Source organism: Colletes gigas, unplaced genomic scaffold, assembly GCF_013123115.1.
Source record: "Colletes gigas isolate AHSC1104 unplaced genomic scaffold, ASM1312311v1 Colletes_gigas_Sc00005, whole genome shotgun sequence".
In the NCBI taxonomy this organism is placed as follows: domain Eukaryota; kingdom Metazoa; phylum Arthropoda; class Insecta; order Hymenoptera; family Colletidae; genus Colletes; species Colletes gigas.
In genome coordinates, this window is record NW_025106634.1 from 9938100 (window position 1) to 9962712 (window position 24613).

General features: G+C 35.3%; 6 protein-coding genes across 12 annotated transcripts; 3 read left to right on the plus strand and 3 right to left on the minus strand.

The window, feature by feature from the left end:
• Positions 1-322: 322 nt before the first annotated feature.
• Positions 323-5306, minus strand: LOC122394937 (zinc finger protein 267-like). Of its 2 annotated transcripts, XM_043392130.1 has the most exons (4): positions 4992-5306; positions 4448-4831; positions 3308-4206; positions 323-3220 (listed from the first exon to the last, which is right to left on the minus strand). In XM_043392130.1, the coding sequence occupies exons 1-4, from the start codon at positions 5130-5132 to the stop codon at positions 2545-2547; spliced, it is 2100 nt and encodes a 699-aa protein (XP_043248065.1). In that variant the 5' UTR covers positions 5133-5306; the 3' UTR covers positions 323-2544. The 2 variants fall into 2 exon arrangements, with proteins under 2 accessions (XP_043248065.1, XP_043248064.1); XM_043392129.1 differs by having other exon boundaries at positions 323-4206.
• Positions 5307-5828: 522 nt separating this feature from the next.
• On the plus strand, positions 5829-12811 carry LOC122395204 (neural Wiskott-Aldrich syndrome protein-like). 3 transcript variants are annotated; one of them, XR_006258961.1, is made up of 8 exons: positions 5829-6123; positions 6959-7239; positions 7539-7832; positions 7918-8215; positions 8366-8746; positions 9078-9340; positions 9453-9666; positions 11423-12809. XR_006258961.1 is itself a non-coding variant. In XM_043392603.1 (7 exons), exons 1-6 carry the CDS (start codon positions 6028-6030, stop codon positions 9333-9335), a joined length of 1608 nt encoding a protein of 535 aa, XP_043248538.1. In that variant the 5' UTR covers positions 5829-6027; the 3' UTR covers positions 9336-9340; positions 9453-12811. The 3 variants fall into 3 exon arrangements, 1 of the variants encoding a protein (XP_043248538.1); XR_006258962.1 differs by having other exon boundaries at positions 11657-12809; XM_043392603.1 differs by having other exon boundaries at positions 9453-12811.
• Positions 12812-13146: 335 nt separating this feature from the next.
• Positions 13147-14863, minus strand: LOC122395205 (ninjurin-A-like). Of its 2 annotated transcripts, XM_043392605.1 has the most exons (4): positions 14633-14727; positions 14428-14541; positions 13913-14290; positions 13147-13507 (listed from the first exon to the last, which is right to left on the minus strand). In XM_043392605.1, exons 3-4 carry the CDS (start codon positions 14189-14191, stop codon positions 13304-13306), a joined length of 483 nt encoding a protein of 160 aa, XP_043248540.1. In that variant the 5' UTR covers positions 14192-14290; positions 14428-14541; positions 14633-14727; the 3' UTR covers positions 13147-13303. The 2 variants fall into 2 exon arrangements, with proteins under 2 accessions (XP_043248540.1, XP_043248539.1); XM_043392604.1 differs by having other exon boundaries at positions 14428-14863.
• Positions 14864-15562: 699 nt separating this feature from the next.
• On the plus strand, positions 15563-16708 carry LOC122395206 (very-long-chain 3-oxoacyl-CoA reductase-like). The gene has a single exon (XM_043392606.1). The coding sequence runs from the start codon at positions 15785-15787 to the stop codon at positions 16706-16708; it is 924 nt and encodes a 307-aa protein (XP_043248541.1). The 5' UTR covers positions 15563-15784.
• Positions 16709-20798: 4090 nt separating this feature from the next.
• On the plus strand, positions 20799-23065 carry LOC122395039 (queuine tRNA-ribosyltransferase accessory subunit 2). 3 transcript variants are annotated; one of them, XM_043392330.1, is made up of 7 exons: positions 20799-21091; positions 21163-21312; positions 21397-21861; positions 21921-22123; positions 22176-22313; positions 22388-22636; positions 22729-23065. In XM_043392330.1, the coding sequence occupies exons 1-6, from the start codon at positions 20975-20977 to the stop codon at positions 22551-22553; spliced, it is 1239 nt and encodes a 412-aa protein (XP_043248265.1). In that variant the 5' UTR covers positions 20799-20974; the 3' UTR covers positions 22554-22636; positions 22729-23065. The 3 variants fall into 3 exon arrangements, with proteins under 3 accessions (XP_043248265.1, XP_043248264.1, XP_043248266.1); XM_043392329.1 differs by having other exon boundaries at positions 22388-22629; XM_043392331.1 differs by lacking the exon at positions 22729-23065 and having other exon boundaries at positions 22188-22313; positions 22388-22553.
• On the minus strand, positions 22622-24567 carry LOC122395040 (ZZ-type zinc finger-containing protein 3). Its single transcript, XM_043392333.1, has 5 exons — positions 23685-24567; positions 23445-23601; positions 23147-23388; positions 22940-23065; positions 22622-22873 (listed from the first exon to the last, which is right to left on the minus strand). The coding sequence occupies exons 1-5, from the start codon at positions 24072-24074 to the stop codon at positions 22622-22624; spliced, it is 1167 nt and encodes a 388-aa protein (XP_043248268.1). The 5' UTR covers positions 24075-24567.
• Positions 24568-24613: the final 46 nt, after the last annotated feature.

The window sequence follows — 24613 nt, forward strand, 5'->3', positions numbered from 1 at the left end:
GAGATTAGAAACGTTTAGATATCGTTATATTAATAATACGTATCTTATTATATGCCACACTGCCGATCAGTCGACACCGGTCGAAGCACGTCCAAACACGTTCACTGTACGAATGACGAATGACGATTCAGTAATGGCGTCCTTCCTTGAAGTTGAATATTCCGCGGCAAATTCTTTCGATTTGAATTGGCAATAATGGCGTTCTTCCTTTAATATTTTTTTTTCTTCAGAATGACATTTCTTAAACGTAGGAAGATGAAATAAAAAGAAACGTAGGTTTCTTTAATTTATTATAATATATTTAAATATAGCATTGGTTGGGAAATATATACAATGTAAGGGAAGAAACTTAAAAGTAGAAATTACGAAAATAATTGTGTCTGAGCAATTACTTAATGTCATTTTGCTGCGAGTTACACGTATCAAGTGGCTACTGAAAAGTAAGATACTTGTATGATTCTATACATAAATGTTTAAAATATGTGTCTTCCATGATTTTTACAATTAGGCACAAAGTATGTAAGTAATAAAAGCACTGTATCTTTGGATTTAATATCTACTTTACAAGACTTCAATATGAGTATAGGCATTCCCATGCTTCGCAGAAAATACCATTTCCTTAGGAACAGCGCACTAACAGTTTTTTGTCTTACTCACTGGACCATGTTATGTACAATGTTATTACTATAAATCTATGTACCTCCAACGTACACCTAGCGCTAGGTGATATAGAAACACAGTCTTAAATTCATTACTTCTGTTTCAGTATATGTACAAGACTTTATGATAAAATAAAGTCTGACCAGTAATTAAAATAAATTTTTTGTACTATGGAAACTTTTCTTATACCTTAAGACGTTTACTCTGTGAGAACAAAACTTCGTTATTGTATATCCAATAACAAATTTACATTCACACTCGAATGAAAGTTTTGTATTTATTTCAGCAAACAATTAATATTATTGCATACTGTAACGTACAACATATAAATTGTGCGACCTATACCTGTCATCAATATTTATCACGTAGCACTGAACATTGTGAAAATGGTGTACACAAACTAAATACCTTAACAAACAATAGTGATTTTTCGAGTACATTATGAATTTTTTATATCTAGATCTAGTGTGCACAAGTACAAAATTTAATAAGTAGATAGACAATGTTTTAATACGATACACCGGGAACTTTTAGTTGGTTGTAGTTATATAGTTGTCCCCTGTTCTTAGTCTTGTTATATGAAAAAGTTGAATGAAAAAAAAAAAAAAGAATAATTAAATTAGTAATATATTCTAATTACATACAGATGTAATTAAATTAAACGTGGCCCAACAAATAGAAATTCTTTCAACTTTTCTTCAGTTTGGTCAATATATGCTATAAATGTAAGGAAATTTTAGATAATTATAGTAATTTCACATACACTTATTCCCCAAAGTTCACTGTATGGCACACTCTCATATGTCAGAAAACGACTCATTGTACATATCATAAAGTACTATGTAATATATGTTGTATACACGCTTAACCAATGTTTTAATTATAATGGAGTTAATCAGGCTAGGCCCTGCCTGATCGTACCTTAATATTTATATCTCTACTTCAATATTATTCACCCAATTTATACATAATATAAATTTCTTTGGTCTTAGATTTTGTTTTGTATTTTAAGTTTACATACAAACCATGTAATTCTTAAATACTTTGTAAAATGGTCATAGATTGTTACAATCACTGGTTAAAAAATGTACTTCGTACGTGAAAAGTACTTCGTTAATCTCGATAACCAATTACATATCTAACGTATAGAAATATTGCACAAAACTAACATAAAATTAATTTTGCTCGCACCAAATTTTATCGTTTATAACTCAAGTTCTAATTCAAGATTATATCATTAATTATTTTCCTGGAATGGTTATTCCCCTGTTTCAATAATTATCAATGAAAATATATAATAAATATCTTTTATATCAGACGAAATTTGTAAGAAACATAATCTCTGCTTAGCATATTAATCTAATTCTAATAGTAAAAGCAACTAAAAGAACATATAAATGTTTTGTATATAGTATTCTGATTATACCGATTTGACGTTTTTATGTTCGAAGCTGATGTAGCTTGACATATAAATCTAATCAGGTATTGGAACAACCTCATGACTACCTATGTACGTTTAAATTTTGCAGCACATATTTTCTTTTCAATGTTAAATAAGTGTGCATTCGTATATAAACCATAGCATGCATTTCATACATGTAATACTTTACTGGCAAAATATATACACAATATACCTCACAATTAAGCTTTTAAGCCACTGTTAATTACTTTTTGACCAAGAAAATAACGAACGGTAAAAATAATAATGTTTAAATTCATTTTTGGACTGTATTAAAGTAGAAAAAACTTTTGTTCTCGAATAATGGCAAGTTTACTTAAAAAAATATTCTGGCGCGTCGTAAAAGTTTCTCTTGCCTACACAACAACAATCTTGTGATTGTTACCGTTCGGCAAGAGAACATAATAGACACGCTTCCCCTTATCTCATTGAAACTCTTGTATATTACTATGGTACTGGTTATTGAACGAACCATTTGGTTCTTCGGCTTTGTCAATAACAGTTTGCATCTCGACCGTCGATCCATTATCAGACTGTCCGTTATTATTACCTAGGTTTCCAGAATTAGCAACATTATTTCCTACTATGCTCGTATCATTCGACGTATTAGATTGTTGCGACTGATGACCATTTACAGTATTTTGCCCAGAATTATTACTATTCTTTGATCTATGCCTAAGTTTATGAGTGGTAAGATATTGTTTAACAGAGAAAGCCTTATGACAAAGATCGCATTTGTACGGTAAAGGATCTTGGCAATTTACACCATCCCCGGTAGTTGACGCGTGCGTCGTCAAATGCATTAAATAATAATGTTTTACCACAAATGATTTTCCACACGTTTCACAAATGTATGGGCCAGACACACCGTGCGTTTTACGATGCTTATGGAGATTGTCTTTCCGGGAGAAGCTCTTACCGCACACTTCACACTCGTGCATCTTTTCACCTGTATGAGATACCAAATGCCTAACCAAATGCTCTTTGCGGCTGAATGCTTTCGAACACGTGGTACACACAAATGGACGTTCACCGGTATGTAACTTTCGATGCTGGTATAGGTGCTCTCTTCGTTTGAACGGCTTACCACACACATCACAACTAAAAGAATTATTATTAATTTGTAAAGGATCTTCTTTGTTTCCACCGTCAGAGGTGTCGGTTAAAAGAGTTTGAAGTAAACTAGACCTTGAATTGAACGATGCATTGGAGCAGTTATGACTGTTCAGAAGAGTTAAGGAGGAGAAAGTTTTACCACAATCTTTGCAAGTAGTATCTCTGGTTTGCGAAATTACTTGAGGATTCACGGTTATTAAAGATGTTGGTTCGGGCGTCGATTTGATTTTCAGAAACTCTGAGATCTGTCCGATGGAATTACGAGAGATCGCATCGTCTGTTTTCCCATAATCTTTGAATTCTTTTGTGTCTTCCCGTATAGTTTGCGTAACCAATGGAGCATCTTTGAATCCCAAATTTAAGAATACTTCTGGCGCAGCGTGCACGGCGGTGAAATTTGGTACATTTTGCAGCGCAGTTTCATCTTTTTGTACCTCTGGTTGTACCTTTTGAACAATTTGCTGATTTTGCATAGAGTCAGGTTCTGTTTTCAAGATGATTTCTTCCTGTTTAATAGGAAATTCCTGTTGTGTAGTGATTTGAACTTGTTGCTTTTCAATTTGTTGAAGCTGTCTATGCTGTTTCTCAAACTCTCTTTGCTGTCTTTGTAACTGTTCAATCTGTTGTGTTATTTGCGACTGATTTTGTTGTTGTTGTTGCTGCTGCTGCTGCTGTTGTTGTTGTTGTTGACCAACTTGAGTTTGATTTTGCTGCTGAGAAATCTGAGCCGTCTGGTTCATCTGTTGTGAGATTTGTCTTTGCGACTGTATTTGTTGATTTATTTGACCGTGATTCTGTATTTGATTTTGCACTTGTTGCTGAATTTGGGATGTCGGGCTCTGTTGTTCGTTAATTTGATTTTGTGCTTCATTTGATTGAGGCGATAATTGCTGCGAAGTTTGTTGCTGATAACTATAGTGTGTTTCAGCTGTCGCTTCCACAACAGCAGCTGCCATACCACCCGGTTGCACCTAAAATACATAATTATTAATAATTACACGGCGAACACTCTTTGTTCCTATAATACTAAATGTAATAAGAACTTATTATATGAAAATAATAACAATACTTCTATTTGCAATATTATGCCTCGTATATTAATAACTGAAATAAAAACAATACATGAATAATTAAACTTTGAATAATAGATATGAAAATTTAACAATGTAAAAAGATTCATGTTTAGTATTAAAATTTCCTTTTTTAACAAACCTGCATGGCACATTTGTATTGTTGGACTCTTGCTTGAACTCCGCTAATAATTTGTATATTAGAAGCATTTATGTTACTAACAACAACAGGCTGTTGATGCTGTACATGTTGTTCGTTGGTAATTATTTGATTTCCGGTAGAAGGCGATGCTTTTTCTATCGACTTTAATGCTTCAGTTTCAGGTGTCGTGGGTCTATCCTTTTCTGTGCTTTTTACATAAACCTTACCCTCTTTTAAAAAATCTTCCGAGAATCGTAAAGACGTGAAATATGATTCTAGCATACCCTCTGCACTTACAACAGTTTCTCTAAATTCAATAAAATTTTCCAATTTCTTTATACATTCATGGCAAACGATTTTTGGTAACGAATCCTCTTCCAAAACCTTGAAGTATTAATGAAATTTTACACACTAGTTTTCGTATCAAAGCAATTGTCTGAATAAATGAAACCACGCAACGAATCAAGGCTTATTGATACAGGAAACCATCCACAGCAGATAGCCTATTTGGCATTCGAAAACTCGTTTCCTGAAAAACCCTCACCTGTATAGGTAAACACGTTTGAATCTTTGTTTGAAGTTGCCGTCTACGACCTTCTTCTCGAAAAATGTTCATTTTATTACCCTCGCTGCTGGTACACAATCTGCACAGTTCGTAGTAATTCACTCTTCGGTATCCGGACATTATTTTCCCGCGGAAAACTCAATTACGCGACCTTAAGAAAATCGCGAATAACTCTACTATCAATAATATACACGCGTAATGATAATCACTGTTGCGCTATCATCATTGACAACGCTATTTTGCATGTAAAATAAGATTCTGCTTGATATCGCATTTCTGAGACTACGTGAATTGCACCCGTGGCCATTTGCAGTTTGTGATTATAGCGACAACGAAGGATAAACAAGACGCGCCTAAAATTCAAATGTACTCGTATCCCTGCACACAAATGTACGCGTATTTAGAACATTTGCACTGGTGTCATGTATCTAGAAGTACGCTGTTTTAAGTATTTTCAACCTACAATATTTATTCTAATCCCAATAGTCAGTATACTCTTAACAAATAAGAATTTGTTTTTTTTTCGTGAAGCCAAGGGGAGATCTTTGTTTCGCAGATTCTATTTCGGTAGGCCTTACAAGCAGATTGTAAAAAATGCCAGAGGATAGGAAATATGTTCCACAACCTTACATTTAAATCTAAAATTATTCGTGCTTATATTTTCCTCGCAAAATATTCCCGAAAAGTATTCTTTTCGTTTACCAATGAGAATACTCCCTTAAAAGCGAGGAGATATCGAATGAGGAAACGCGGAACATTGAACCGGATAGATGAAAATGTCATCACCGACTGGTAGAGTTTCCTGTGAGGATAGTATCGGAGATAGCTTTGGTGGGTGGTGTTTGGTCCGTTTTATCCTGTGGATTTCACGGTCGATTTGTATATTCGACATGTAAAAATGCACAAAAACCGGACATGTTGATGTTAAATAATGAAAGAGAATTTATTGATTGAGAGAGAGTGTAGCGAGAAATATCACGGTGCGATCAGTGCGAGAACCTAACCTTGTTTAAAAATGAAGTCGGGCACCATGGACAAACACAGAGGCTCAACACTTTTGAAACCGGAAGAAAACGAGCAGGTTTTCCAATTAATAGGGAATCGGTGCCAGGTAACGAATCAATCACACGACACATTTTTATCCGCGATTATTAAAACTGTCATTTCAACGTACCGATTTTGACCTAAATTTTGTCGATCGACGGATATAGACGAACATGTACTGTCATCTCGGTCTTGACGTTATTTCTGAATACCTTTGGCATTATGAACGTCGCGACCGAACTTATTTCATTTACAATTAATACAATATTTACACGCTAGTTACACGTTGTTAAGAAAACTTTTCCAACGACATATTTATTATCGTAAAAATGGATTTGCATTATTAAATTCGTCGAATTAGTAATTTTATTTAGGGTTGTTAATGACATAGTGCGCTCAAAGATTTTTAAGTGGACAATCTTTGTCTCTCTTCTCAGATCTAACTGTAGTTTTCCTTCATATTTTTAGGAACCAACAAATATTTCAAAGTATCATCAACCGCGCAATATAAAATATAAACTATATCAAATTATTATGTTTTGTAATTTATGTACACTTATTATATAAAATTACTGTTATTTATGATTCCTTATGTATAGAATTACATTGTAAGAGTAGGTTTATATTCTTGAAAGTTACGTATTAGTCATGAATGAATCGAATGACATCAGGGAATTCATAACTATGCAGGAATTTTCCACCAAGCAATCGTGCTATATTTTCTTGGACACATTTCTGTATCGTACAACTTAATTTATTTGTAGATCAGCATTCTATGGCACCTATATATATTTTATCAATTATTTGTACTTTTTCAATAAATATTAATAGAATAGTCATTATTGGAACATTGAATGTAAAGGAATTTAGTAATAATTTGTTATATTTAATGTTTCTTGCAGTGTTTAGCAGCAGGAATTATTCAATTATATTTGACTGAATCACCCTTGCACAAAGAATGGATAAAGAAAACTACAGGTATTATAACGTTGATAAGGGATAATCCTAAACGTAGTTTCTTTCTTCGTTTGTATTGCCTACAAAGGAAGGCAATGTTATGGGAACATGAAGTTTATAATGCAATGGATTATAAAGCACCGTTAACGTACTTCCATACATTCGAGGCTGAAGATTGTATGGCTGCTTTTAATTTTGCGAGTGAAACAGATGCTGTTACGCTAAGGTAGGCCATACTAAACCTTGAAACAAAAGTAACAATTAAAGTATTATAGATTTCGTGATTCTTAATTCTTTGCCTTAACTTCTTAATTCTCTTGGACACGTTTACTATTTTGTTCCAGCATGCTACGACTTATGTACTATTAACACACTATCGGCAGTCTGTGGAAAAGGTATTAATACCCATCCCGCCGATAGTGTGTTAAAGTAACATCGTCGACGCGAACGGGCTTACTGTACAAACTAACACGTACATAGAAATATAGGATGTAGAGAAATAAACTATCCGTTGCTTGTTTTCAGAAATATTCTTCTTGGTAAACTGAACGCCAAACGTCAAAGAAGACAACAGAAACGGACGAAAGTGGAAATAGAATCCCAACATGGTGCAACATTACCATGGGGGAATCAGAGCAACACATCGCCGATTGCATTTAGTACAGGTTCAACCTCTAATTTATTAAACGGAACACCGACTACAGTTGGCGTTAATAGAAGTGCTTCAAGCAGTTCTATGTACAAAACTAAAAAGAAAAAGCGCGACAAGGCTAAACGAAAATTAACAAAAGATGATATAGGTCCTCCATCAAATTTTAGGTTCGAAATTTATCTGAAGCATATCGATAAACAATATCGTTCCAGTTATCGTTGATAAATGTATTTTTGTTCTTAACATTTTTAGACATTTATCGCATTTGAGATATATTGAATCCAAGGGATTGGAATTTGAACCGGATGATCCGCACTTGAAAATATTTCTGGATAAAGTGGGCGTATCGGAATACCAATTCAAGAATCAGGACACGCGTAATTTTATTTATGAATTTATCGAAAAGAACGGTGGCATGAACGCTATTCGAGAAGATATTTCCATTTCTACTTCGAAACCTAGCACACAGCAACAACCGCAGCAACAACCTCTACCGGTAGCACCTCAACGACAGGAATATCCTCCTCCGGTTCCTGCGCGAACAATACCTGTTCGTACATTTTTTTACGATAGTTATACGAAACGTATACAGTAATGCACGGTTAATTCTCCACGATTCGTTCCCCATAAAGTTAACCCTGTATTACTGTACAACTCTCTATAAAAGATAAATAACTTTAACAAAGGAATTTTTTTATAGCATCAAACGAGAAGCGCTCCGCCACTACCTCCAAATCGATTTAATGCGCCTTCAACACCACCGAGCGCACCAGCTAATGCGCCACCGGTGCATAGAACATTACCATCACGACCGCCTCCACCTTCTTTAACCGCTGTACCATCACTTCCACCACCCCCGCCGCCACCTCCACCAGCTCTAGCTCCACCATCCAGGACCAATTCAATCGCACCTGTTCCACCTCCACCACCATTGCCTAATTTAGTTAACACAGATGAAGGCACTTTCAACACAAGTGCTAAGAATAATAATAATAATAATACTAGTAATAATAATAACGAAGAAAATGCTGATCCTCATTCGATGCTCATGGAATCCATCAGAAGTGGCACTACACTTAGAGTTAGTATTGAAATCGAATATTTTTATTCGTTTGATTTTATTTTATTTGTCGTTAATCCTTTGACCGTGAACAATCGATTAGTTGACTCATTTGTAATGTACGAAAAAAATAAAAAAATTATATATCCTCATTAGCAAATTTTTATTTATTGAATTTAAGTAGAAATGTTTTAAAATTTATTAGAAACGTAACATTGAATGTGCGTATATATACGCTGCCAGTTGGGTTAATTGCTTCCGGTAATTGCTTATAAACGTTCAGCGTCAATGGATTACGAGATTTAATAATCATCGTCGAACTAAATAAATGAAACTGAAATTTGTGTTGCAGAAAGTCGATAAATCCGAAATAAAACAAAAAGAGGTCCCCGTTCCAGGGGATTCTAGAAATGCTTTATTGGAACAAATTCGTCAAGGAGTTGAATTAAGGCCTGTTGTGAACGAAGTAAAACCTAAGACGCCTCCGATATTTCAAGGAGGATTAGCTAGTGCTTTGTCGAGGGCTCTTGCTGAGCGATCGAGTGCAATCCATAGTGAAAGTGATGAATCGACTAGTGAAACCAGTGATGATGATGAGTGGGACGATTAACTCAGGTCAGTTAGTATTAAAGTGTAAAAACTTCGTATTATGTATAGTTTAGGGAACAACACAATATGTGAGAAACCAATGTCATCATATTGATGAAAATATAAAATACTATTTCAGATGAAATATACAACCCGAGGAATACAATAATATACCACTGTGATAAATCTGCTATTGATAAACATTTAAACAGATTAGCTACTGTAAATGTATAATGTAACAATTTTGAATTTGATATCCAAAGAAGAATGAAAATCATATATAAATGTTCCAAAAAATGGAATCAGTTAAATATGTTATCAGAAAGTAAGGCACAATCATGTGGATAGGGCAGGTAAGGGCAGAACGAAAGTTTTAGTATCGTCTTGGAAAAATTATTGTGTACAGATATCGAGGATAGCGGATTCTTTAAAGTAAACGCGACGCTATGAAACATAATATAGGTTTTCCACTCCAAATTAACCCTTTTATAGATTATACTCACCTTTTTCAACAAATCAAGTTTTTCTACAAATTTGTTTTCATAAGACATTTTAATAAGAGTAGTTTTCTCGTACGCTACGATTAAAATAGTATTGTAAATTTTATGTAAATTTACGGTTGAATTGTAACGATTAGTTTAAAATTTAGCACGATTCCTTTATATTGCAATGCTTATAAAACCTTTTGCCCTAGTTTGCCCTGCCCAGTACGTGCGACTCAAAGTATGCGTAATGTTAAGTTAGCAATGATGTTGGTGCAGAGAGCACTTTTCACGATAGAACTAACGTAAACGTATACAGGTTTCCAAATTAATTGGAATAGTTCTATCGGTCGTAATAGAAATGAAAAAAAAAAAAAAAATAAAAGTATTACAAATATCATTAGATTTCTTTCCAGCTCTAATACTCTGTGAAACTGCAATAATTTTGATAATGAATTATATATAAAAAATACATCGAAACAATTTTCATTTGTAGAAACTATACTTAACATCTTCAGAGACATATACGTAATGTATCACGCGTGCTGCTGAACAGGTTGACATTAACAATCAAACTCTCATCGATTGTAAGATTTATTGCATTAAGAGATCATAATTGTCTTGCATACCTGTTTTTTTTTTTTTTTTTTTTTTTAAGATTGAAGTATAGTACGCAAAACGGGAAATCGATCTTTACAAAAGTATACAAGTTACACTTAAACTTATCGGTGTACGACGCTTTTGCTACAAGAATCTTCCAATTTCAATATCATTCTAAGCAATTACGTTTATTGGCACAGAAATCACTTTAGGGATAATCTAAATTACGGCTTTGTATCTAGTCGCTTATAAAGCCAAAGCAAGGTGTCCCGAACCGATGTAAACTATAATGTCCCCAGTGCAGAGTCGCGCGGAATTACAATTGAATTACTCCAGGAATTGTAATTATGAAATGATCGAATTACATCGTAATTCAATTATATTGTAATTCATAATTTAGATCTTTCATTCGATTCAATTACAATGTATTTTAATTAGATTGTATTTCAGTTACATTGTAATTAAATTGCGTAATTGAAATACGATATAACTGAATTAGCATAGCTCTGCCCCAGAGTGCTTTCGAAGTCCATTAAACAACTCGATATAATTAGAAGCACGACAACTTTCGATGTCGTCTTTTTAACTTTATACTTTTCTTTTTATATTAATTTATTGTACGAATTCTATCATTCGTCGACTTCTCCATAATATACAAGGTATTTCACAAAGCCACCCAAATATCCCTTCCATTTGTGGAAAAAAATATCACTTGGAAATATGATATTGAAAAAAAATATTCTTTTCGATATATTGGTGTCTTTACAATATTTAAATTGCATAGAAAATGTTTGTTGTATCGCCACAATTGGTGGAGATGTTTAGGTGGCCGGGTTTGAGTGGAACACTTTATTGAGTGAATCATACAATTGTTACGTATTACGATAATTTTTCATTGTCGAATAGAACAATTAATTCGTTCGGCTAATAAGACGCACGAAACGATTTTTAGATATCCTACTAAAGTATGTGTAAGGTATAATTAACGATGTAGTAAGAACTGTATATTTTCGCGTGTGTGATATAGGTGTCGAGGTTGCGGATGCGAAACGCAAAACTGAGAAATTGTCTATGAAAAGTGTAACGAGGCACAAGATATAGAGTTACGCCGCTATGGAGAAATCCTAGTCACACCAGAAAAAAAAAGAAACGAACATGTTAATTATTAGTTATCGTATTTTGTTATATTCTATTACACGGTATTGTCTAACGTAAAATAATCTATAAAGATTGGTTTGACCGATGAAATCGTACATTGCAGGATCCGTTCGGCTGTCTCGATCTTTTATCAACGTGTAACACGAGCGTAATCAAGAAGAGGGAAGCTATAACTGTTTGTTAACTATAATAAAGAGAAAGTAGCGAAAAATGTTTTAACAAAGACTTGTTATAGATGAAGCTAATGTACGAGAACGTGACTCGAGGAGATAACAAAATTATACAATATTCGAATGCATTACGACTATTGTTGCATTTAAAAAAGAGAAATAATTATAAACGGACACGTACTTTTGGTGCAACTTCCTGAAATACATATTCGTCTTCTTTCAAATGTATATTATGTGGGGCACATATTACAAATCAAATGTGGTTTGTATTGTGACTGCCAAATATGAAAAAACTACACGCACGCGCACACACACACACACACACACATACATACATCACAAATACACGCACCATGGAAAAGAGAAAAAAAAAACGATTTACTTGAATACGCAACTTCCTTTAAACTGTATTATTTTCTTTATATTACCTAAGATAGACTTTATATAACAAATAATTTATAGCGCAAATCTTATGGAATAATGCAAAACGAGTGTTTCCTTTTTGTTACTAAAATAGAACAAGAATGACACTCCTAATAAAAATAAGAGATTTCGTAGACGAAGGAGTAAACCTAGATTTGTTATGTGTGTATATATAGTTCTGAAGAAAACGTTGAATATGCGTTGAAATAATGTTTGTATTATTTATTAAACAATCTGCTTTTATATACATATAATGAGAATTAGATTAAGCGACCAGATCGATTGGACTAAATATTTTTGCTATGAACAGAAATCGAATAAAATATATAGGCGTGGAAATTGCGGTTAAGAGCAGAAGTTGGAGAAATCGAGATTTCAAATATACGAAAGAACATATCAAAATCCTAGGAGTAATTAATGGGAGTCACGTGCATTTAAACTTAACATTTGATCAAACTCTAGTATTTTGTACGAGACAATGGAGAAGGGGTTAGAGTAATAAAAATTCCATTCAAAGTAATCGTACTATTCTAATAAAAGACTTAACTGTTCAAATCTTGATAAAAGTAGCTGCTCTATGTAAATTGTAATTCCTCAAATTTATGTAATTTCGTATAACTAAAATTATTGAAACCGCTTCGAGGTTTCGAAATCAAAATACGCGAATAAGCACGTACGTAAAAAATTCATTAAACAATTGTTGTAACTTATCGTTCGAGAACAGATATACGTATAGATAAAACAATAGCTAGATAAAGCGATTAAGTTAATCTAATGCATGTCGCCATCAGGTATTGAATAAACAAATGTAAAAACTAGCGAGATCGGTAGTTTTTGCTCACTAAAGAATGAGAACGGTGTTGAATTCTTTCACGTGATAAAAAAAAAACGTACCAAATATTGATCGCATAAATAATTTATTTCTTTACTGTTTGTATTTTTATTTGACCGATATTACACTAAATATATCTTGTATAGAAAATAGTATAGAAATGCGTGTATGTAAACAGATAATTTACTGTTGTATTGCAATCTCGGATATCTCGTTATTATCGTTCCAGACGAAATAGGAAATAGAGTTCTAACATTATCGTATAGTAAAAAAAAAAAGGTTAAACAGAGAGCTGGATCTTGAGATAATCGATAGAAACGATTATTCATAGATTATTATTTGATCTTTGAATAAGTCGTGTCTCCGTGGTTGGAACCGATATACTGAACGCGGCTATAAAGACGTTTATAATTGTTATGAGAAAAACGCCGGCCACAACGTAATTGTTGATCCTTCGTGCGTTCAAAGATTTCGACTGTCCCTTCATGTCGAATCGACCTTTGAATATTAAACTGACGCCCACGGCGATCTATAACAAACAACCAGAATAACATCGTTCTTAGCGACGAAAAGGTGGTGTATATGTATATGTATATGTATGTATATTGGTTTGTGGTCTGTACATAGTTACGTTCTCTTTCACAAGTTACCAGACATTTGTTGGTAAATGCTTTGCATTCCTATTTTTTAACTCCTCATTATTTACTGACAGACTGTAAATATTCCCATAAAAAAAAATCTAATCAGCCGGTCATTTGATGCAAAAATTGGTATCATCCAGTAACTTGGCTAAAGCCCAAACAATGAATTCTCTAGGTCTCTAGGTTTCGGTTTTTGTATCAATAGAATAGAACTACGGTGCAAAATACGCCAAGTTGTGCCTTACCGTCATTAATCCGAATAAGAGGAGTAAAATCGCAGAGGGTAGTCTTACCTGAAGTAACAGACTGATGATAATTAGGCTCAAAATGACGTAGAACGTAGGACTGTTCCGTTGGTACTCGATCAAGTATCGCAATTGGTTCGCGTTTGCAGTGATCAGAGCAACATCCATCATACCTTGCGCCACGGTCTTCTTCGCGGCGTAAGTGTTTTGTTTGTATTGCTGTAACTTCTTGTCCGTGGTGTCGATGGACACCACGGCATCCTTCACTACCACTTCCTCCACATCCTCCAGCTTTCCCGCTGGCACATCTTCATCCATGGTCTCCATGTTTCCCCTGTTTTGTTTCTTTTCTTCATCCAGGCCTCGAACCTCGCGAAACACGCGAGGCTCTTGGATGTACTCTGTGTTCGTTTCCGCGACGATCACCTAACAATTAAATAAAGTTTAGTTAAGAAAGAACACTGTATGCATACATGACTGACGTGACGTGTTGTTGAGAACAGAAACACACCGCGGTTAGACGTGTACAAAGACAAAGAATTGCTTACACATAAAGTACTTACTTGGGTTTCAGACGACCGTGAACGAAAGTGTTTCCAAGCCAGCGATTTGCTTATGCGGTGTCAGAGGTATTGTTGGCAACGAGACGAACAAAATACGATAATATTTATCGTGTTCTATATTTTAAAAGAGAGGAACGATATGGTTTAACGAAACCGCAAATGACGCGTGACAAAAGAGAAGTAAGGACATCGAATGTATACAGACTGTAGAAATCAAAACATCGCTGGCTGCTCCCTATCAGCTTATCTTTGAATGCGCGGCCGTTTGAATGATAACAACAATTTTGTAGCAATGACCGTGATAATAATTATAGAGATAATCATGCATCCCAGCACCTAGAGTAATGATAGGAATGCGTTGCATACTTTAATTGTTCGTATAATCGAGTTGATGCAATTCTTACCGCTTATTCGGGCATGTATAAAAATTATATCAGTCCCGGGCATGATAGCCAGTTCCGGTCTACTTCCTTTCTCGAATCGTGGAAATAATAGTTCCAAGTTACCTTCGATCGAACACTGTTATTTTTATTTTATGAAATTAAATTGCAAAGTGTCCGAATAATTGTCTATTTTTGCGCATCCGTAAAAACATAAGATTTTGTATATTTACTCTGTAAGAGGTAAAAGGTATGCAGAATCTAAAAATATTAATTTTCCCCTATTCGTTTTTAACTATATGAAATTATACAAATATACAAAGTGTTCTGTTATTTTACCCTCGCTGTATATTTAGAAAAAAGCCAAGTGCACCGTGTGAATACAGACCAAGCAACCGGAAGTACGTTGATTCGAGTCAACAAAGCGAAATTTGAATTTTTATTATCGATATAGCTATTGAGAAATAGATCTGCAACGCATTAGTCGATTGCAACTTGAATTGACTAATATCTGATAATTGATAAACGTTGACTCACGATTCGTGACGATTGTTTCCGACATTAAACCAATAGAATTGCACGCATTGTATTCTTGTATTGAAAAATTGAAAAGAATGAGTAATGTCATCTGTAAGAGTCGTCTACCTCGAGTCCCTGCACAGAAGTATGGACACGAACACTTGGCTCGATACGAGATGATTTACCACGATCACTTCTCGAGAAACAAAACGCGGGAAAACATATGTGTTTGCAACGATCCTGTTCGTTTCCTGTTCGACTGTTTTCATGCCCTTGAAATATGTCGTCCTTTCGACTGTCGTAGGCGTAGCACGCAAAGAATCCCTTTCCACGATTCTCCGGCCGAAGCAACAAATTACGTGCAAACGATAAACGAAAACCATCTGATTTATCGTAAAACGCATTATCCTTTGGCATGCACTGAAGCGACGACCTGGAAATTTCGCCAATCGTGAACGATGTTGGTTGAGAAAATAGGTTACGCGACGATCATATATTGGGGTTACAAACTGTCCCGAGACATAATATACAAACTGTATAAGAACTTTTTCACAACGTCGACCATCGATTTGTATTCGATGGGTAAATGGGCAGTTATCACCGGTTGTTCCCATGGTATAGGAAAAGCTTACGCGGAGGCGCTCGCTAAAATAGGGTTAAACGTGATACTCGTAAGCCCGGACACCGAAAACTTGAAAAAGATCGCCAGTAACATCGAGATGATGTACAACGTGAAGACGAAAGTGATCAAACTAGATATCTCGGAAGGTTTGGAAACATACAAAGTGATCGAAAAAGAAATATTCGGTTTGGAGATCGGTGTGTTGATAAACAATCTCGGTATGTCGTATCCACATCCGGAATATTTCCTTGATCTGCCGCACAAAGAGAAGATCTATATGAGTATCGTGCACTGTAACGTCGTTATTGTTACAAATATGTGTCGTATTTTGTTACCGCAAATGGTCGTCAGAGGAAAAGGAGTAATTGTGAATGTTGCCTCGGTGGTGGCCGTATTGCCGAGTCCTCTTTTAACCGTGTTCGCGGCTACCAAAGCGTACATTGTGAAATTTACCAGAGATCTGCAGATCGAGTACGCGAGACACGGCATAATCGTGCAATGCTTATTACCTGGAACAGTCACGAATCATACAACAGACTCGCCGAGAGCAGGGTGGATGGTACCGACGCCGGAAAAATACGTACAGAGCGCTATAAAAACAATAGGGAAAGAAAACGTGACAACAGGATTCTTGCATCACTCCATTCTGATCGGAATAATTAAATTCACTTACCGATTGTCGCCCAATTTCATTATCGTATGGATGATCAATATTATGGAAGGGAATCGGAATAATGCGCTACGTCGATACATCGGATGATTTTTTTTACTAATATTTACACGGACGTAATTTAAAGAACCTGAAAATTTCTTTGTACTTACAATATAATGATAGTAGCAACACACAGCTGTCTACGTAATTTCTTATTAATTTCGTTCAATTCTCCAAGAACTTATATCGAAATAGAAAATACCAGTACTATATTGAAATAAGTCCCTACTACTTTCTGTCGCTCTTTTAAATCTCTTTCGAGATTCGTTTATACTAGTGATTTTCAAAGAAAATTTCAAGATCGTTTAAAGATCATATTACACATCATTGTATTTGTCTTAACCTCTGCTGTTGCACCACGATAATAAAAATGTGTAATCATATACGAGTAGACAGCTTTCACCTTATGGACTATTGTGGTCCAATCTGACTGCCATACCGACCTGAAAATTCGGAGGTGATTTTAGCGCCCTCTTCTCATCGATGGCGGTCAGTTGTAAAACTATTCACTGAATTAATATTCGTAGGCAAACAGCTGTAGTGATTACGTAATTACATGTGAATTGACTATGGAAGGGATTAAAATTCATTTCTGAATCTATTGGCAACGTTGTGAATGGCACGAAAATGGTAATGAGGTTTCAATTTGGTGAAAGATCTACTCGTATACCTCGTCTCTGACAATACTCTAGAATCTTTGATAAATCAATGAGAATCAAAACTAACCTAGCGAAGAAGCTTTATATTTATGATGACGTGTGCAAAGCGGATCGCAGCCAATTTGCTAATATTATTTAGTTTTTAATTAATAATTGCATTACCCAGCCAAGAGTGATACGATTATTAATTAAACGTTAAATAATATTACCCAGGTCTCACCACGTGGAGGTTGCTGCGAATGGAGACCCGAAGGGAGATAGATGGAATCAAAGTTCCATCGATCTCCCTTTTACATTCTTACAAGCTAGATTACTAAACTAGAGAGATCGAAGGAAGCAATGTTCCTTCGATCTTCTAGTCTAGTTGTACCAAGTAATTGTTTCGTTTAAAAAGGGATGAAGCTATATTGTGGGATACGCGACGCGACGCGATACGACGCGATGTCGATCAGCAGTGATCGACGCAAGGAACGAGGTACGCGACACGCGAACCGAGTAACTGGTAAAAAAAGTCAGCTCCGTTGCCTCTCGGCAAGTCCGATCGAAGGGGAAGTGAATCGACGCACCCGGCACAGAGGTTCCCCATTTCTCCCACGCATCCTGTTGGGAGCCAGATGGACCCAACGCGGGACGGCTGACTGAGAGAGGGAGCGTGTGTCGGGGCTACCGCAGACAGGAACAGTCCCTGATCCCCTCTGCGGCCGAAATACGCTTTCTCTTGGATCGTCTCGCCAGAGGACAGCAACTGACCCTTCGGATCAGCTAAACGGCCAATCACTTGCTTTCTACATCAAAGCAGTGGTGACCGGAACGAGAAACGGGAGAACGGGTGAACAAGAAGCTAGTTGGTAAAGAATTACTTGGCACATACGCAGACGCATACATGGGAGTCGTCGATGCTTATATCTAATTTAAATCTACCAAGCAATTATTTTGTTTAAAAAGGGGTGAAGCTAAATTATGGAATACGCGACGCGACGCGATGCTGAACCGTGCAGCGGATGAACTGGACGAGAAGAAACGAGAGAACGAGTGAACGAGAAGCTAAGTTAATAATTGCTTGGCATCGCGGCCTTAAAAATAAATTTACGCAATGTCCCGCGATGTCCAACGATGTCCCACGATAATAGAGGCCTGTAAGTAATCTGTAACAAACTAAAAAAGGCGGCATTTACGATTAGTTAAACAATTAAATATAATGAATTGATAAACACGAAGCCTTGAAATAAAATAAATGGACCCAGAGAAACCAGCGACGTAAAATAGACACGGACAAGAGCACAGCATATACACCAAGCAACATTAAGACAAGAATAAAATACGGGAACAAACACATTTGCAATCAAGGAGCCAGAAATAAAATATGTAAGGAATCCGGACAAATGAAAACGAGGTGAAACGATAGATTCAAGCCCAACAGACATTTGAATGTCGAAAAAGAAGTGAGAAATTGGAGATTAAGATATCACTCACCACTGTGTCGATAGTGGTCAATGAAACAGATTTGTACATGCAATATAAAATGTGCATCGAACAAACCAAGGAATAAGTAGTGAAATATAGAAGGAGACCAAAGAAGTAAAAGTAAAATGAAACCCCACATTCAAGCCCAACAGACGCTCGAAGGTTGGAAAAGAAATTACAAAAGGGAGATTCGGAACTCGTTCTCTACTGGTCACTAATGGTCAGTATTGGTCAGCAAAGTTGACCAGTGCTCGGCCAGTGGTCAGTAGTGGTGAGAAAAGGTGGAGCGCAGACCCACGGGGGTTCCGTCACGTCCGCCAGCGCCGAGAAAGAGAGAGAGAGTGAGAGAGTCACCGGCAGGTAGCCTCAGGCAGAAGAGTCGAAGGGGTGGGGATGACCGTCCTTGGCGAGTTCACCAATTAATTAACGGTTAACCGTGTCTTTGACCGAAAAATGAATATTCTACGCAAAATGGTATTAAAACAATTATTTATACAACCCACGCTATCGAGCATTATTTTAACTATTGCCTGATGTTAATTAATAATTATTTCAAACAATAGGTATGGAAATATGGACAAATTCGAGGAGACTGAAAGTTTCTTTGAATTGTTGTCGAGAACCAAGGTCGTACATCACGTATACATTTCTCCGACCTTCCGTCCTCTATACGATACTTTCTTTTGTACAAGTTTTCATCTTTCATTTCTTATCAGTAAATTATACAGGATTCTAACGAAGATACGTAAACTGCGTCACTAAAATCGCAAAACAATGTGTTGCAACACCCAACAAAACACACATTAATGCACACGAATAGAAGTCGTGTACTTTGGATCGTAAATTTGGAAAATATTCAAGCATCGAGGGATTTAATCTCGAAACATACGAGAACGATTCTCGTGTCGGCCAATTGGAACGTTTTAAAAGTATTAAAATAATATTAATCGTTCTGGAAAAATTGTTTTCGGTTGCGGGGATCAATTAGAATCATTTCTGGTAATAGACATATCCTTGAAATCCTACGCACTTTCGAGAAAAAAAATTCTCGTCGAAGTTGCCCCGGTAGGAATCGCGATTATAAAAGAAATACAATAAACATTCCAAGCTACCGTTTTTCTTTTGATGCTACGCGAAATACACACGAGGTATACGAACAGACCTGTCACCTTATGGATTTTGATGACCCAAATCAATCTGACTGCCATACCGAGTTATTTTTTAAATAAATAAGGATTTTCGGTGTAGTTGTCAATGAGGTACATCCTTACGTATTTTAATAATCTTGAAATCTTTAAATAATTTTAATCGATTAGTTATTCCAATGAAATTAATCGATTCGTTCCGTGAAAAAATACTAAAATTTCTGTAATTTCATTTTCTGTCTCACTTCGTCTTGTGTTTATTTCTAAATCTGTTGGCAACGTTGCGAGTGACACGAAAATGGTAATGGGGCTCTAGAGCCCCAGAAAAATAGGCCGAAAAAATACATTGGGTGAAAGGTTTATTAGTATACCTTGTCTGTGCCACCAATAACACCATTCAGGTTTTGTACCTGTGATAACTATGAACGTGTTGCGTAAGGGAATTGCGAGTTATCAATACTTTCATATAATTCGTTACTTTTTAAGCACTTTCACCGTGTACATTTATACAATATGCTTTATTTATGTTATACATTCTAAAATCATAAACAAATTTTTACGATCGAAATAAAGTACTAAAAATAAACTAGGGATTTACCTTACACAAATGTTCAAATAAAATAATATTTTAGGAAACAAATAATATTTAAGTTTTAATAAGATTAATTATTTGTGATTCATTTATTAAATATAGTTCTTTTATATTTGGAAAAATGTTTAAAACGACTACTAACGATTCCTGATCGAAGGGTATTAAAGATAATTTTACGTTTCTAATGGTTATCACTGATGAAAATGTTAATATAAATCGGTAGTAAAAGACAGTGTAAAAACATTTTTTGTTATACTTGCAATCGAAGGAAATTCGTTTGCAGGTCAAGCCTTTTCATTAATTTATTATAAATTTTTTCGTATCAATCACTCTCGTCATGGACACCTGTGAAAAGCGTCGCTATATGCAACTGTAGTCCTTTCATCCATGTGTATACTAGTAAGGTTATGTTTAACAATAAGATTCAATTATTGTTGATTATTGTTGAATCAGTATGAAATTTATTACTAATTCGATTCAACCTTGTGCCGCCCGCATTGGAACTTTAATGGAATTTGAAAGAATTCCTGATGTTAGTTTCGAAACTCCTCTTGTTCTTATTTATACGAAGGTAATATTTGATAATTGGACGATACGTGTACTTAAAGCAATGCTACAATTAAAACTGCGTGTTTTTCTTAGAGTGGTTGTGTACCTCATTTAACTAAAGATGTTTTTAAAATGGTCACCTCGAATCAACATATGTTATCTGTGTCACTTGCTTCCACAATATCAATTGTTGAATCAGTCAAAGATACTAATACTAATTTAGCAAATTTTATTTGTATGAAGGTATAATATAATTATGCCATTTTTAATTTTCTAAAATAGTCTTCTCGTGCATTTAATTTAAATTTTTAAATATTTATATTTTAGGAATATATAAATTTTCTTACAATACATGACACAGCTCAACCTACACCTTCAGGTTTTCAGAAACTTGATTCCATCTCTTTATGGGCAAGAAATGGAAGACAAGTATTAACAGCTGATAAATACATGGATATTATTGAGACATTTAAACCAGATTTTTATGTTGCGTTATGCGATGGAGATACTAATATCGATAGTAAGAAAAAACGAACTAAAAAGGCTGCGCAACGTAGTAAGACATTGTTTGAACAGTGTCTAGCTAGGCATACCAAATCTAAAATCTTAGAATCAGTAGGTATATTAGGTGCGATCGAAGGTGGCTATGATATAGAAACCAGAACAATGTCTATAAATGATTTAAAAGATAAACCGATAATAGGATATGTGATAGATGGATTGCATAATAATGGACCAAATGTGCAAAACATTTCGTTAGAGCAAATTAAAGAAATAATGAAACATACTGCTGTAAGTAAAGAAATCCTTGTTACGTATGAATATTTTATCATTGATTGCAATTATTTCAGAGTCTTTTACCTATTGAAAAACTTAAAGTATCATTGGGTTGTTGGAATCCGCTTACGGTATTAGATCTTATCGAATTAGGTGTAGATATATTTGATACATCATATCCGTACATAGCTGTAGAGAATTCAGAGGGTTTAACTTTTTTGTGCGACCACAGTACTTGTAATAACGTGGCACATGTGATAGGGCTTGCAGAGAAGAGGTAATATAAAATATAATTAAATTTATAACACTTGCATTTTTGTACTAATTAGTTTTTGTGACAGATACGAAGACGATTTCTCTCCGATATGCTCTCACTGCGAATGTCTTGCATGTAAAAATCATACTAGGGCGTACTTACACCATTTACATAATACCAAAGAAATGCTTTGCGCAGTACTGTTGATGATGTAAATATTACTCGCATAATTACGTAATTTTTTAATACTACATTATTTATTCGTATATCGAATTCAATTTTCAGACACAATATTCATCATTACCTCGAATTTTTTAAAGCTATTCGGGAAAATATACGAAACAATACTTTCGATCAGTACAAGAAAACAATTACCTTAAAATTTCCAAAGAGGAATGTCGTTGGTACAAATTCCACAGACGTAGAAGATGTGAAATCTACAGATACATAATACGTTCTTAGGAAATTATTTATTTATTTCCAAACTTTAGTTTTACAAACAGAATAAAACAGTAACAATTATTCAGGTAAAAAGTTAGGATCCAAATAATTGTAAGAAGAATTACTAAAACTTTGTGGAAAATAGTCTAAATCGTAGTTTCTAGAATATTGTGGTGGTTTTACAGGTATTAGTCTATGTAATGCATTATGAACTGGGTTATCAGTTTCTAATTGCGCGACCGCACAATCACCACAAATATCAGTTCCATCGAGGCATTCTATGCAATGCCATCTTGTACCTGTTAAAGGTTCTTCTCCACAGATTGAACACTATAAGGAGAGAATCATTAAACTTATATATGTTTTTGATACTCTATCAAAAATAAAATGTGGTACCTTGTATCCAATATGTTTATATTCGGGAGAAGAATTATCTTCTTTCTCGGCTTTCACTTGTCTTAATAATTCTATATGCCTTAATTCAGGATTATCATCGATAATACTATTCCCGGCATCATCTTCCTGGAAAACGTAAAAGTGTAAGACAAATAATAATGTAAATTATAATTTTAATTGGGAAATAAAATTAAATTAAATACGTACAGATTCTTCTGTAACTGGTAGCTCTTTACTTTCGTCGGGCATGGTAAAAGACATATCCTGATGTGGAAAGAACGTAGAACGTCTGAATAACGAGTAATTAGTTCGTTGGTGTCTATGACCTATTCCTCTTTTAGCATCCAATTTTACTTTGGGGCCTCTACCAGGTATAGGCAGTCCAGCTCTTAAGAGTTTGATGAAATATTTCTGAACTCTGCTAGAAACTTGTTTCGGAGTCCTATTGCCTAGGAAACAAGCAAGAGTCGAAGCTTAGAAGGAAACTAATTAATCTATAACATACCTAAAGCATTAGCTATTTTGGTCCACCGTCTCATTTCTACTTCTTCCGGTGGATACTCGATCAAAAGTTCTTCCAATCTCCTCTGCTCTTCCACTGTCCACAGCTGATTGAAAGTTTCTGGCTTACTTTCATCGAAAGCGCGTCCACGTACTAAAATCTAAATGTTTCCAGTATATAAAGTAACGTATATGTATATAGAAATTGAAAAATTTTAAACAATATGTATGAAATTTAACGTGCCTTTCCATTTTCTTGTTCTGTTTTTGTTTGCATATGAGGTAGTACGTGTCCGTGTCTCGTTTGTGGCCTCATACGCATATCGGGTATAGCTATGTTGTATTGCGTCCAGTCGATGTAAGGAATCTCCGCTATTTTTTGGGGTCCTGGTAACTCTGGAAGTTCACCATTTTGTATTTGGGCGACGAAAGATATTGGATCCTTCAGTGCTTTCGAACGGATTAATAAAAGTTTATCTAAATCCTCTATGGCTTGAACGCGTTGCGACTCGAGAATTACAATCGTTTTCAAAAGTGTCGTGTAATCTTTGTTTCCCTTTAGCGCTAAATGATCGGATTCGAAGTAAAATTCATTCGGCTCCGCGTCTTCACACTTTTTCTCTTCATCTTCCATTGCTAATCAACGTTTAGCGTACTTGACAGGTTATACGCGTGTCCGGTGTAACACCTTAACCTAAATTATTTATCAAAATAAAGCGACCGACGCGTAAAACGGGCTATCGTAATAGACTCGACATACATTCGTTTATTCTCATAACCAGTGAATATTTTGTACCCGGCGGAAAGTAAATTCCGAACACAAACAATCGGGGGAACATTTTCACGACGTCGTTTCAAAACGCCTGCCCTCCACTGGAAAGCGCAAAGCACATGTGTGGACATTCGTTCGAAAACATTATCTCAATCATGATAAAGCAAGTATTACATCGTGCATTCCACTCAAGGTTTTACTTGCGATCGTAATCCTAATTTAATTGCAACATTCTTAAGTGTTGCTTTGCTATCACAACGTTTGATACGCTTAAGCCAGAAACGTTAGTTGCAATTAAATGTAACAAACGATAATGTAACAGCGAATGGAGGGAACTGCGGTGATCCATCAAATTGTAAATGTATCCTTTCGGTTCAAAGATAACGTTGAGTAAACATTGT